General features: G+C 43.1%; 2 protein-coding genes across 4 annotated transcripts in view; both read right to left on the bottom strand.

Moving 5' to 3' along the window:
• Positions 1–14,573, bottom strand: part of LOC306917436 (uncharacterized protein) — a 50,950-nt gene extending 36,377 nt beyond the window's left edge. The window contains exon 1 of the mRNA XM_079495659.1: positions 14,540–14,573. The gene's annotated coding sequence lies outside the window, so the exon portion shown is untranslated. The remainder of the gene's footprint in view (positions 1–14,539) is intronic.
• On the bottom strand, positions 1,171–14,585 carry LOC306917434 (uncharacterized protein). 3 transcript variants are annotated; one of them, XM_079495656.1, is made up of 14 exons: positions 14,425–14,585; positions 13,498–13,596; positions 9,063–9,143; positions 8,830–8,969; positions 8,066–8,204; positions 5,741–5,815; positions 4,808–4,947; positions 4,322–4,447; positions 3,862–3,907; positions 2,777–2,839; positions 2,342–2,691; positions 1,908–2,012; positions 1,366–1,468; positions 1,171–1,242 (listed from the first exon to the last, which is right to left on the bottom strand). In XM_079495656.1, the coding sequence occupies exons 3-14, from the start codon at positions 9,097–9,099 to the stop codon at positions 1,190–1,192; spliced, it is 1,377 nt and encodes a 458-aa protein (XP_079351782.1). In that variant the 5' UTR covers positions 9,100–9,143; positions 13,498–13,596; positions 14,425–14,585; the 3' UTR covers positions 1,171–1,189. The 3 variants fall into 3 exon arrangements, with proteins under 3 accessions (XP_079351782.1, XP_079351781.1, XP_079351783.1); XM_079495655.1 differs by lacking the exons at positions 13,498–13,596; positions 14,425–14,585 and adding an exon at positions 11,025–11,037; XM_079495657.1 differs by lacking the exons at positions 4,322–4,447; positions 13,498–13,596; positions 14,425–14,585 and adding an exon at positions 11,025–11,037.
• Positions 14,586–14,652: the final 67 nt, after the last annotated feature.

Genomic DNA, 14,652 nt, shown 5'->3' with positions numbered 1-14,652 from the left:
GAAAGGTTTGTGCACTGCAGCACACGTCTATTATAAAACGTCCTCTGTTCGTCTCTCCTCTCCCGTTTGTTTCATTGTTCTCATCCTCTCTCTCTGAGATGAATTCATTTGGTCTACTCCCAGTGTTGCCATATTTTGTGGGAGAAATAAGCAACCAGGTCTATGAAAACAAGCCCAAAACAAGCAACTGCACTATTTCCAGCAACGACTCGTCATAGATCTGTTTTTATTTTTCAGATCTACAAGCCCAGTGCTTGTAGATCTGATATTTTCAACAAAACAAATATAGGAAAAAAGTGACAAATGTGGAATGTTTTTGAACAATTTGTCCTACACAAACATTAAATTCCCATTGACAATGGAGAATTTACGTCATATGTAGACGAGCACCGCATCAGCTCTTACCTTTTTACCTATCCACTTCGTGCCTTATTGTGGCACAAAAACATCGACTACATTTGTCCTTGTCCTTTGACAATGAAGGGATGATAGCGCCCCTCACTTCACAAAGGTGTGATTTTTAATTGTTACAGCCTACTGCTGCACAGGGTTTTGGCATTATTACATCAGTCAACCTTGTCTTGCTGCAGTGCACACTGATATAGGAGAAATAACATGGGAAATAAATAGAATATGATTGACCGCACAGTGCACACTGATTCATCAGAAATGAAATGCAATTAAACCAAAACAAATGATTACATTTCTGTAAAATTGCATCTCGATATATCTTCATACACCGTGGCAGTGTTTTGTATAGAGATGGGGGTACCTTTATTGTAATTTAACACCTTTAACTTTAATCATTTTTGTTTAACCATCCGCCTTTAATAAAGACCATCAATGCTGTAAAGCAATTTTACTCACTACTATGGAAACAAGTCATTTTGCATTCACTGTATGGAACAAAGTCATTTTTTTATTTTTTGTATTTTAATAAAAGAAAGTCTTGGGAAAAGGGTTTTATAGGCCTACACCTTACAATTATTCCAAATAGGGAAGTGTGCATCACATTTTTTATAACAATGTCGCCAACTACAAATGTCCAAAGTACACACATTAGAAAACATGTGAATATAAAGTAAAAGACAACATGGCACAGCTACTGTTCATGTCAGAACTCAAATGTGAATTTTAATCATGTTAACAATTGTTTTGATTTTTATTCTTGTGGCAGTCATCCAATTAGTCAAACTATTTCAGTTGTAGAACCTTGATGGGCGCCCGAGTACCTTGATGGACCTGTAAAGACAAATTATAATGAAAAGTTAAATGTGACTTGACGATTCCTAACATAATGATATGCTTGGTTACGGTACAATTGTAACCGTGCAGACATCTGCAAAAAGACAATGCTTTACATACCTGAGGGGCCTCCCGAGTAGCGATCTGCAGCACCGGGCATTCTGGAAGGAGGCGACGAGTAGCCCAGGGAACTCACTGGTGAACTGCTGCTCACACTAGGAACCTGCAACACTCAAGGAAAACCATTGGCAATTTAGTAGACATTTTCACTCCATTCCGTTTTGGTTCTGATTAAAATGCCTATGGTTAGAGCACATGCTCCTATGACACTGTTCTTGGTATCTGGAGCAGATTGATTGATGTATTCATTAACAGTTTGCAGAATTACAGTACATTTCAAGCACAACTCGCATTACACTTGTTTACAAGTTATGTTCAATTATCATAACATTTAGAGACATACAAATATACAGTCTTATACACTTCTATATAGCAAAAAAGGAAATCATCATCCTAAAGGAGGTAAAAGGGGAAAAGAAAACATATACAGTGAGGGGGGGAAAGGGGTGGGTGGTGGGGTCAGATTTTACGGGGGCCAGTTTTGAATTGCAGCCGTCCGTATAGTGCCCTTTGAAGTGTCCTGCATTAGAAACGTTTCATACCGTGTCTACACTCCTCAGCCGGTAATCCATCAGCACATCGGTTAACTTCTTTAGCACCTTTAGCACAATTTGGGCATCGCTCTCATTTTCTATTCGGACGGTATCCTGGACACATTCCACACAAACAACAAATACAGTTATATTCATAAACCACAAATTATGTACACTGAAGCCATCTTTATCCCATTCTGGGCGGGAACCCCTTTTGGTGTTTTAACTAAGCATTATGTTATACTTTAGCTATTGAAAAATAGCAGATCTACAAGCTCATAGCGCGCCACCGAGTGGCACGCTACGAGCTTGTAGGTCTGCTATTTTTGAAAAATCGTGAAAATGCGGCACATATCTTTGAATATATATATTCTTTCAGAAGACTTTTTTTTATTTCGACGTCAGGCATAAATGGGTTATAGCATTTATAATAACACACGTACCAGGTAATTGAGCAAAGTTGCCGGGAGGCTGCTCGAGTCTGGATCCGCTTGCGCCATCGAGCCTGGCCGATCCATTGTCCTGTCTGTTGGCCGTTCCAACAAGCTACTCCCCATTTGGCTGCCTCTGAACTCATCCGGAAAACGCCTTCCTGGGCTATCAACCTGCCGACCACTCATGCCAAAGTCATCTCTTCTGCAATCACGTCCAAAACCATCTCCACCCCCATGGTGATGGCCCATGCGTCTTTTTTTAGCCATATCGAGGTTTGGGACATCTGGTCTGGCTGCATAGCCACCAAAACCCGGTTCTCGACGCCCAGCCATTTTAAACTCTCCAGGAAGCCTGCCCCCTGTAAGATTCCAATGTTTAAATGTACTCATGCAATGTGGGAGAAAGGCTCAGAGGAACATACTTACAATAGAGACAATACAGACCTGATCTTGGTCCATTCGGTCCCATCCCACCCATTGAGGGTTTCATTGTAGGAAAAGAAAACTCTAAAAAAGACCAGAGAGAAACCGAATAATCTTGGCATCTGAACCATTTCACAATAAAAACGCTTAAAAGGACTGGGAGTGTTTTCGTATGTTTTAGCCCATTGACAACAAATCAGATATTATGGCACCATCAACAATTTTCCAAAGCAGTTTTTTTAAATGTATGCATCACACACACACACACACACACACACACACACACACACACACACACACACACACACACACACACACACACACACACACACACACACACACACACACACACACACACACACACACACACACACACACACAAGAGCAAGAGTTCAGTGTCTTGTTCATGACACTAGAGCGCGCAATACTTCAGGCAGCTGGGATCAGTCCAGGAACAATCCAATTCATAGATGACCGATGCATTAAAGGAAAAGGCGTCCCTGGAGCAATGAATGTTTTACAAACTAAATTCAAATATCCATATCCACTTCACCCATTTACATTAAATGTAGTGGTTATGCAAATTCTCCTAATGTGTATAGTCTCTGTCACTGCCGAGTCGTGCTGAACTCTCACACACACACACGCACTGTCACCTGGCGGACGCGGTACCACAGAGAAATCAAACCCCAGTCTCACAAATGTCCTTCTTTAGGAAATGGTCAGCACTGAGCAGTAATATTAAAGGAGCATTCAGTGATTTGGGTGAATTGGAAACCCCCCGGTCCGCCCCGGTAACAAGATGTGCACATGCACGCAGCACGTGCACCAAGGCCCGCTCCCGCTCGATCATGATTGGCGGAAGGCCCCTTTCTATCCTGATTGGATGAAGGCTGGGCCACCTAGGCAAAAACAAAACCTAAGGTTTTTTGACCCCCCCCAGGGGTTTACTGGGGACAGGGAGGAATGCCTTATATGGTCAGAACACTCTATAGTAGGGAGGATTATCACAACAAAACAAAAAAAGTGATATTTGAATTAAGTGAAATGAATTGTAGTCAAAGGGCAAAAACACTGGTATGGTCCCTTGAATGACAGCGACTTACGGGGTCCTTGAAAGGCAGGGACATCGCAGGGCTCTTTGAAGATAATCTAAAATCACCAGAAAGGAATCAGGATTGGTTGAAATCATTGTTATATACAGTAATTAATGTGTAAGCAACATAAAGTATATTTTCTGATCAAGCCCCCCCCCCCCCCCCCTGGAGTTACTGCACTTTGACTTGAATAGTTTAGAGCAAGTCATAATGTTGACATCTGAAGTCTATCGGGCGGCCATAGCTAGTTCGTCCCCTCTGGCCCGAGTCCATGTGTTAAAGTGTCCCTGAGCAAAAAAACGTAACGCCTAACTGCTCCCTAGGCGCTGTATTAATAGCACCCACTGCACCTAATAGTTATAGGACTGGTAAAGGCAGAGGATACATTTCACATGTACCGCATGTGCAATGTACTGTGACAGCAATGTACTGTCACAGCAAAAACATCTTTGATCCTGGTGCCACTCACCTTGACGTGACCCTTTCCCTCAGAGTGCTCAACCTCTGCTGCAAGCTCTGTAATGCTCTTCCTAATTTCATGGTCGTTCTGGGCATCTTCCTCTTCGCATGTGATCGTATTTGGGCGTACACGCTTCTGTGAACACAACACCGCCGCACCAACATTGAGGACGCTGACCTGTATTTTTGAGTGGTGCAACCACTCCTATAGACAGCTGTGTGTGTGGCTGTGTCCCCGGGTCTGTCCCTGTGTCCCTGGCTGTGTCCGAGCACGGAAATAGCGTTATAGCGTTTGTTCACCACCAAGTGTCACTGTTGCACAGCCTAACACACAGATAGGCCAGGGAGGAGGGCTTTTACAGTACAGTACAGTACAGTACCACTCACTTCAGACATGTCCGATTCTCTTTTGATTTTGTTGTCAATTTGTAAAATTCAAAGTCCAATCTAAAAATAGAAAACGCAAACCAAATGATGTAGGAAGTGTCACACTCACCAAGTATTTGAAGCCATGTTTCCAGCCTTTAATATGGTCCACCATATCACTTTGTAAACAGGACACGGCACAGAGCTTACACTGGTAGTGTGGTGGGACAGATTTAGTGGGGCTGCGGTACTCCCACACGTGCTGAAGGCCTGTGCATGCATATATACAACGAGCATGATTATAGTGGATCAGCAAAGATCAGTTTATGTTTATTTATTTGATATGGACATAACAATTGCATTGCTCATTGCACAGTTGTACAATTTACAATTACAATTTTACAATTTAGGCATTTAGCAGACGCTCTTAATCCAGAGCGACTTACATTAAGCAAGAACAAAAAGCATGGGAATACATTACATATGTAAAATACATTTATCGCGAAACATGCGTAAGCTAAGAACGTGACTAGAACATATCTATATGTTCTATATGTACAAATTGTAGATGCATCATTTACAGTGTGTTAGCACATGTGCTAATTTTCACCCAATCAAATACAAAAAATTATACATTCTAATAATATTTACAGCTAAATTACAGTACCCATTACATAATCTCAAATACACAAGTAAACATAACCACTCTAGTACCTCAAGCTATACATGTGAACAGTTGATTTGATTTCAACCACAGTTTGAGTCCGCTGTGGAACACGTTACCATCCGTCTCTAGGCAAAGAGTTCCATAGGTTTGCTCCCTTTACTGAGAAGGCAGACTGTCCGAATGAGTTGTTACACCTGGGAACAATACAGTTACCACTTGTTGAGGCTCGTGTGGTTGCTCTACCAGAGCTCGGAAGTCTAACTACCAGTCCAGAGAACAAAGGTGAAACATGACCATGTAAACATTTAAAAACCAATTTGATATTAGAAAAAAAACACAAAATTTTCAAACGTAAAAAGTTAGATATGATATACCAGGAACTGGGTTTTAACTTACCAATGATTGGCTCAGTGGCCCCCTGCAACATGCTGAACAGAGAAAACGACTTGATGGATGTGCCTTTATTGAAGACTGGGAAAGCAGAGCACCATATAAGTACAAAGTAGTTCAAAGGTCTTTTGGCCGATATGGCCGATTACCAATTAGTGGAGATCAAAAGAGCCCGATAGCCGATATTATGAGCCGATATGAATTTAAGTTGAACAGTTTTTACAGTAACATAAATTCCAACACAAGAATTCCTTTAAATGCATTGGAGGACATTTATTGCTTATAAAAAATAAGTGCAAAAAGCACCAACATGTTTTCCCCCCATCAATTTTCTTTCTATTCAAGTGCAAACATGAACTGTAGCAGCATATGCAACATGCTACTGTATGAAGTGCAGGCTGTGTTTACAGTAGGGCTGACCCACAAAAATCGAATTTTCAAAGCTTCGTTCTAATGTACGGGATTCGAACTTTTGAAAAATAAAAATAATTTGGGGAAAATAAATCTGTTTATTTTTTTTAATATTGATCAAAATAGGTGATCTACAAGCCCACAACGCATTGCGGCATGACATGTTGAGAGCTTGTAGATCTGCTGCCCAAACTCCCCAAAGCCATGTGACCTTGTTGTTTTTACTGGCCCCACCATTGTAACTACTGGCCATTTTTTTATTGCATGTAGAATTTGTATTTTCTAGCAATAATGACTTACAGTTAAATTATTGGCAACTAAATATGAATTAGAAATTAATACTGACTGTCCAATGGCGGCTCTTCTACATAGACTTCTACTGGTAACTGGAAGTTACGGAAGGCATTGGAGTATATGGGCTCGTGCGAGTACATGAACCACGTGACCAGGCTGTTTTCTGCCCCCTCAATGTCGTATCTGTCTATAGAGGGTATGCGCATGCTTAAAGTGAATGGCACATCGAGTGGCAAATCGAGAGGCAAAGCAACATGCAAAGTGAGTTTAACATTGTTTAATGCAATCAGATAGGACTTTTTATGTTTGGATGCATGGGTTGTCAAGGCCAGAAAGTAGTTTTTTGACACTCAGTAGGCATTCCTGCATAACTTCCGGGTTTGATGATGATGTCACGCGCATACCCTCTATACTCTATTCTATGGCTCTGCTTACAACCGTGCTCTACCGATTTTTCAATGAGAGTGGTTGTTGCACCGTGTTCGTGCATTTATGAGAAAAAAAGTAGATTATTATTTGTTTTGCACCGATAGCGATATTAATAAAAAATATGAATATCGAAGCCGATAATCGGCCGTTGCCGATAATCGGTCGATCCCTAGTTCAAAGCATAGATGCAAATAAAGCTCGACAGCGGCTTACAAGCAATTGACAAGTGATACCACAAGGTTCACAAACGGCGATTTATTATTTAAACACCAACGCCAGCATGAAAAGTACACTGCAGTTGATTATGGTTTAAGAGTAGGCCTATTCACCGGCCATCATCACAGCAGATGCATGGTTGTCTGCCATCGTGCCAAGCTGATTCAAATTAGTTTGTGCTCTTTTGTCGTGTTCCCAGCACAACAGTTGCCAGGACCGTTAGAGATGCTGTGGCATTGTTCTGTTCTAAAACGTTGTCGTTTATTTATTCAATAAAGTCATTCTTTACCAAAAGAATGGTGTGCGGGCCCAACCTCCTTCCATAATTGCCTTATTGGCCCTGCACCCACTGTCGAGGTGTGTGCAAATAGGTATGCTCTGTTTCTAAAAGGTTGGCATTTCTAAGGTTGTTCAGTCAAGAACCATTTAACCCATTTTGACCTGAGGACGATTCTTAAAAAATGTCTTCTAAATCCTAAAGGTTTTCTGAAAAACCCCATGTTTCTATGTCAGTGGTACTCAACCTTTTTCATGTCAAGGACGCCCAGAATTATCTGTATTTGGCCGCAGACCCCCCCCCCCCCCCCCCCATCTGAAAATATGTTGTTCCAGTGTCCCCCCCAGAAGCAAAGACTTGAGTTAAAAACGTTCACACTGAAATAATATATATTCAAAGATTTGCTCCACATTTTCACGATTTTTCAAAAATAGCAGACCTACAAGCTCGTAGCGTGCCACTCAGTGGCGAGCTATGAGCCTGTAGATCTGCTATTTTTCAATAGCTAAAGTATAACAATGCTTTAAAACACCAAAGGGGTTCCCGCCCAGAATGGGGGTTAAACCCCACTTCTGAGAGGGAATCTCAGGAATGGTGAAAATGCCAACAAACCCACGATGAGCTGACAAATGAGGCAATGACATTCAAGTCGCTGCCTTCGTCATTTGGTGGCGGTACCATCACCGCGTGGAGCCAGAACGTACCTATCTTGAGTTCACCCCTTCCCTCAAGCTGCTCAACCTCTGCTGCAAACTCTCTAATGCTCTTCTTAATGGCAGAGTCTTCCTGGGCATCTTCAAGCTCTTCATACACGTATGTGATCGTATTTGGGTATACACGCTTCTGTGAACACAACAAACACCGCACCAACATTGAGGACGTAGACCTGGATTCTTTTGAGGGATACAGGTTTGTTTTTAGTTCAATGTTTGTTTTAAAAACGCCATTGACAATGAAGGGAAAATGTATGTCAGCTTGTCCCTAACACAAACATTAAATACCATTAACAATAATGGCATTCACATGTGATCTTATTTGGGTGTACACGCTTCTGTGAACACAACAACACCGCACCAACATTGGGGACGCTGACCTGTATTTTTGAGGGGCGCTAGCCCCTCCTATACACTGGCTTAATGTGTCTTAAGTTCAATGTTTGTTTTGTAAATGCCAATGACAATGAAGGGAAAATTTACGTCATAATGTGTCATTTACGTCATATTGTCTCTTTATTGTTAACAGCGTTTAATGTTTGTGTTTGCACCGTTTGTTTTACATCACCTAATCGACATGTGTTAGACTTTAATATTAGCGCCCCTCACTTCACACGGGTGTGATTTTTCTTTTCTTATTTACAATAGGGATGTTTACAAGAGGGGGTTAGTGTGTGTGTGTGAAGTTGTAAAATTCAAAATCCTATCTAAAAAAAGGAAACGCAACCAAATGATGTAGGAAGTGTCACACTAACCAAGTAGTTGAAGCAATGTTTCCAGCTTTGAATATGGTCCACCATATCACTTTGTGAACGGGACACGCCACAGAGCTTGCACTCGTAGTGTGGTGGGACAGATGTAGTGGGGCTGCGGTACTCCCACACGTACCGAAGGCCTGTGCATGCATACACAACGAGCATGATTAAAGTGGCTCAGCATTAAGATCAGTTGGATATGATATAATACCAGGAACTGGGTTTTAACTTACCAAGGATTGGCTCAGTGACCCCCTGCAAGTGCAACATGCTGGACAGAGAAGCAATCGTCTTCGATGTGCCTTTAGTGAAGACTGGGAAAGCAAAGCAGCATATAAATTCAAAGCATCTATGCAAATAAAGCTTGAAACAGCGGCTTACAAGCAATTGACAAGTGATCACATCCAATCACCTATATGGCGATTTATTGTTTAAACACTAAGAGGGTAATCCCAATGAGAACCCTCTTACATGGGCACCCTGTGGACAAGTTAAACACATGTATAGGAAACTTGTATGAAGGTGGACATTGCGGTAGCATGTACCGTATAACTCCAGGATTGAAATTATTTATTCTGAACCCCTCCTTGAGATGTACCATCTCGTTTTTGAGGGGATACAATGATACAATAATGTATAATCATACACATTTAAAATGTGCATTTTAACAGGTCCTTTGTCCACTGAACAACAATTAGAAAGCCAACATCCTCACTTGTGCTTTCAAAGACAAGAGGGAACATGAACAGGCGTCCTCTGCAACACCAGACATATGTCCAGAGTTATGCGACAGGAATCCAGCTCCAATGATGGCCTGCGTTCATCACACCCATCCACAGGACCAGATGATCTGCATGGTTACTGGGGCGGTGGTGGCTCAGGGGTAGAGTGGCTGGATGGTAACCGCAAGGTTGCCAGTTCGAACCCGGGTTCCCCCAGAGTTAGTGTCGAAGTGTCCTTGAGCAAGACACTGAACCCCTAATTGCTCCTGATGTGCTGGTTGGTGCCTTGCATGGTTTCCGCCATTCATCGGTGTATGAATGTGCGGGTGAATGTGTGAATGGAATGCACAATCTATGTATGGATAAAGGCGCTATATAAATGCACCATTTTACAGACGGCAGTCCAGTAAAAAAATAAGGTTAACTGTCTGGATTGTTTAAATTACTCTGGTAAACCAAGAAACGAGGAGATGAGTAGAATTCAGGAGCAAGGGAGATCAAAGATCATCACACAATCACTCCAACCAAACCAGTATGACACAAGCAACTGGGTGAGGAGAATGGAACACTGTTCAAAAACAGGTAAACAGTGTTTTAAATATTTGTGATAAACACAAGAAGACATATGTATTCACGCAGCCATCAGCCAGCATGAAAAGTGCACTGCAGTTGAAGATTGCTATGGTTTAAGAGTAGGCCTATTCACCGGCCATCATCACAGCAGATGCATGGTTGTCTGCCATCATGCCAAGCTGATTAAAAGTTGTTCGTGCTCTTTGCCGTGTTCCCAGCACAACAGTTGCCAGGAACGTTAGAGATGCTGTGGCATTGTTCTGTTCTAAAACTAAGGTTGTTCAGTTTAATAGCCAAGAACCATTTAAAACCATGAACTGGAGCTCTATAGAGCGTCGCAGTCCCACGCCCTTTCATGACGACGAGAGACCCAGAAGTGAATTCCCCGTTCATTTTCCCTATAAGCTTTTCAAAAAGACGTTTAAGTTGACAACACACACAATATTTTGTGCCGAACAAATAATTACAAAGAAGAAAAACAACAAAAAAAGTGTAACCTGCCGTTTTTTTCTTCTTCTTGTTGGCTTTGTACGAGGCTTAAAAGGTCTTTAAATAAATACTTTTTGAAATGTCTATGGGGAAAATGAACGGGGAATTATTTCCTGGGCCCTCGTAGGGGGCGGGACTGCGGCGCTCTATACAGTACAATACAGGACTTTAGCAAGACCATGTCCCATATCTTGCACATACTTTCAATCAGTGGAAAACACTGACCCACACATTCTGCAGCCATGGGCGGCACATCATTAAACCCCACTTCTGAGAGGGAATCTCAGGAATGGTGAAAATGCCAACAAGCCCATGATGAGCTGACAAATGAGGCAATGACATCCAAGTCGCTGCTGCCTTCATCCCTCATCATTGGTGGCGGTACCATCACCGTGTGGAGCCAGAACTTACCCATCTCACTAGAACGCTTCATCTGTTGTTTTCTCTGTCAATGGTGAGAATTAACCCAAATGGAGCATTAGCATTAGTGACAGGATGAGGCTAAACAGAGGTGTGGCCTTTCATCCCTGTCCTCCACATCTTAAATGGTGCTCATCCACCATGTCCCCTGCCCTGCATGAGGCAAATGAGACATGCCTCAAATGCTACTGTTACTGATTAAGTTAAAGTTCTCTTTACATGATGTATGACAGAGGAACTTGTTCAATTATAGACTTAAAGATATGCTGACACACTGAATGCTATAACTAGTTTAATCTACAAAAATATAATACACAACCAAAAAACAGCAGCCTGCCATGGTTGGATAAAGATTATTTTAACCATTAATTATTGATATCTATGAGCTGCCTGAGGAGAATTCTGAGCATTCGCTGGCCAGACACCATCAGCAATAATGACCTCTGGCAGAGAGCGAGGCTACCACCAGTGGAAGAGGAGATTAAGAGAAGAAGGTGGGGATGGATCGGCCACACACTTCGGAAGCCCAATACCAGCATCACAAGACAAGCCCTTAGATGGAACCCGCAAGGCACAAGAAAGAGAGGGAGGCCGAAGAACACCTGGCGCAGGGACCTTGAGACTGACATCAAGCAGTGTGGACTGACATGGAAACAGCTGGAAAAGAAGGCCCAGGATAGAGGAGTCTGGCGAACTGTAGTCAACGGCCTATGCTCCATGAAAAGGAGCGATAGGCATAAGTAAAGTAAGTAATGAAGGAGTGTGGTACAAGCTGACAACTCTGTGGACATACAAATAAAGAGCCTGGAGTTCCAGTGTAGTTCCTTATTAATTAATTGTAGAACATTGACTTCAGCCGACAGTTGTGAGGCAAATCCCCTTACACCAGGGCTCCACCGGGCGCGTCAGCGTCGCGTCTCCGTCACCGTCAGGGAATGTTCCCTTTTTAATCAATGAAGGGTGGCTCCACTGCCCGCGTTGCGTTGTGTGACTGCATTAAAAAATTTCCCGGTTTTGACGCACGCGACGGAGACACAACGTGCCCACCACCGTGGAGACTGAGCTTCCGAAGTTCCGAGTCAGGCTTGGTTGGGTGCTCCAACAAACAATTGTCTGCAGGTGAGACCATTCTCTGTCGCTGCATGTCTGCGACTCCTACAGGTTGGCTGAGGCGCCTATATAGTGGGGAGCAGTGGAAGTGGAAGGATAGTGTGTTCCTCCGCTGCTCCGCACACATTATACCCTCCCGGTGAACAGAAGCGGCTGCCGACATGTGTATCAGAGGAGACAAGTGGATGTCTACACCCTCCCCAGAACAAACAGTACTGTAGTGGTCAGCAGTGAAGGGAACTATACACATGGGGGAAATTGGCATTAACGACTTAAATCAATTACTGACGCTAGGTGGTAGCATAAGCACACCTAACGAATGCCACCCGTCCACTCCAACTCTACTATCCTTGTTTAGTTTCCGGGTTATTCAGGGAGGTGGGGGCTGTTGTTGTGAGCAGTCATCGTTAGCAGTAGCTCATACCCCTTAGCTATCATTACAAACAGTTACATGTGCTCAGCGATGCGATACAAACTCACAAATGATCGTCGGGATGCGCGACGGCTCACCATGGATTAGCGATACAGCGCTTTGAAAATCCTGTTATAATGGAGGCTCAATGGAGCTGGATTTTTAAAAATCCCATAGCTGGTGGGGACGGATGCTCTCCATAGTAACCGGAGCAATGCTAAAAGGTAAATTGACTGGCGCCACTTTCATACATGCAGTATACGGTTATCTACGAACATGTACGTAGATAGCACCATTAGGTACCTATAGCCTAGCTACGTTTATAAACGTAGATAGCAGCAAAAAAGTTAATTGGGAGAAAAATAGAAGAAAAGAAAAATGGATGTCATCTGTCTTTATGTATAAAAATGATGCCAATAATGGGCTCACTTGAGCGGCAAATACCAGTAGGGGCAAAAGTGGCGCTGTTGTGCCAGAAACAGAGAGAGATATAGTGCTGCACTGTTGCCTGCTAATGAGAGAGAGAGAGAGAGAGAGAGAGGGGAGTTGCACCACTCTGTTCACACGGGTGTGATTTTTACTAGTTGACTAGCTGCCTAGTTTACTAGTCGGCTAGTTGTTTAACTAGGCCTACCTATTTATTTAATTTTTATGTAAAAACAAAACTAGTCAACTAGTACCAACAAGGTCGACTAGTGGATTTACTAGTCGACTAGTTGCTTAAAGCCCTATGCCACTAGCACTGCTGCCCCAGGCATCAGAACAGCGTCAGGGAAAACTAGCCATAGAATTACTGATATTCCATTATCAGTCATAGAACACAAATTTGACTTTGGTGTGTGTGTGTGTGTGTGTATTAATAGTAATTATTATTATATTAATTATGGATATTATTATTGAAATTATAATTAATCAGAACACCTGCATTGTGAGAAAACCTACCCCTCCTCGGGTTTCTTCATCATCTGATTCTGTGGCACATTTTGCCGTCGATTCTGGGTGGGATGACGGGCTGCAGGTTCCACTTCCATGTTTTCCATCCTATAGTGTGGGATCAAATAAGTCTAATTTTAACAGCCACATTATTATTAACAGTAACAAAGTCAGCCTACTATCATTAAAAACAATTTGTCAAGATTAAAGTCTCAGTCGTCTCTCCTAATCCAGGGCGCTCTCCGTGGTCTTGAGTTGACGGATATACTAGCGCTTAATTTCTGCTCTTAAAGCCCACACGGGCTAGCCCAGTTAGGCCCACATAAAATTGCCAAGGTGGGACCCAGGTAGAACCCACTTAAAGCCCACACGGGCAACCCAGGTGAGAACCATCTGGTGCCCGCTGACATTTCCATATGGGTCCCATATAGTTATCCCACCTGGCTCCCACGTCGGCGTGCTGGCTGGGCTGTTTTGGTGCCCACTGCCCAGTATTCCATGCACTGTTTTGGTGCCCACTGCCCAGTATTCCATGCACTGTTTTGGTGCCCACTGCCCAGTATTCCATGCACTGTTTTGGTGCCCACTGCCCAGTATTCCATGCACTGTTTTGGCGCCCACTGTGTTTTTTTTGGTAACCAGGCAGACACTTTATGAAAGGTGGATGGAAGGAATCAGCCTGTTCGGCCAAGGAGAGAGCAGGTTCAGGGTCCTCCTGACTGGCTCTGGTCCATAGCCCTAATGCGGGTTAGGGCTATGGACCAGAGCTAGGTCCTGCAAGTCCTGACGGCCATATCGGCCTGCACTTTTAGGTGGCGGCTTGAATATAATTTGCCAATTATTAAATAAACTCGATCGAAACTAGCAGCGAATGAGTAGCTTGGACCTTGGCGGGTTCCGGGTTAGCGTTTTGCGATTTGTTTTGCAAATACAAACCATAGCCTCTTCTCTCTTGAGCCTGATTCCTGGTGTGGATCGAGGTCTTCCCGGCAAGTAACACACTTTAGCGAGTTAGATGCTAGATACAGTTTACTAGGACAGGACATGAAACGAACTGCTCTAGCTGTATCTGCTGCTGCTTGCTGCCAAAGCCATTAACCTCGTCCACCAGGCTTTCCACCACTTCGGAGGAAAACAAAGCCATAGAGTAGTGTAAGACACTAT

Source organism: Electrona antarctica (genome assembly GCF_951216825.1).
Source record: "Electrona antarctica genome assembly, chromosome: 24".
NCBI lineage: Eukaryota > Metazoa > Chordata > Actinopteri > Myctophiformes > Myctophidae > Electrona > Electrona antarctica.
This window is presented reverse-complemented; position numbering and strand designations above follow the sequence as displayed.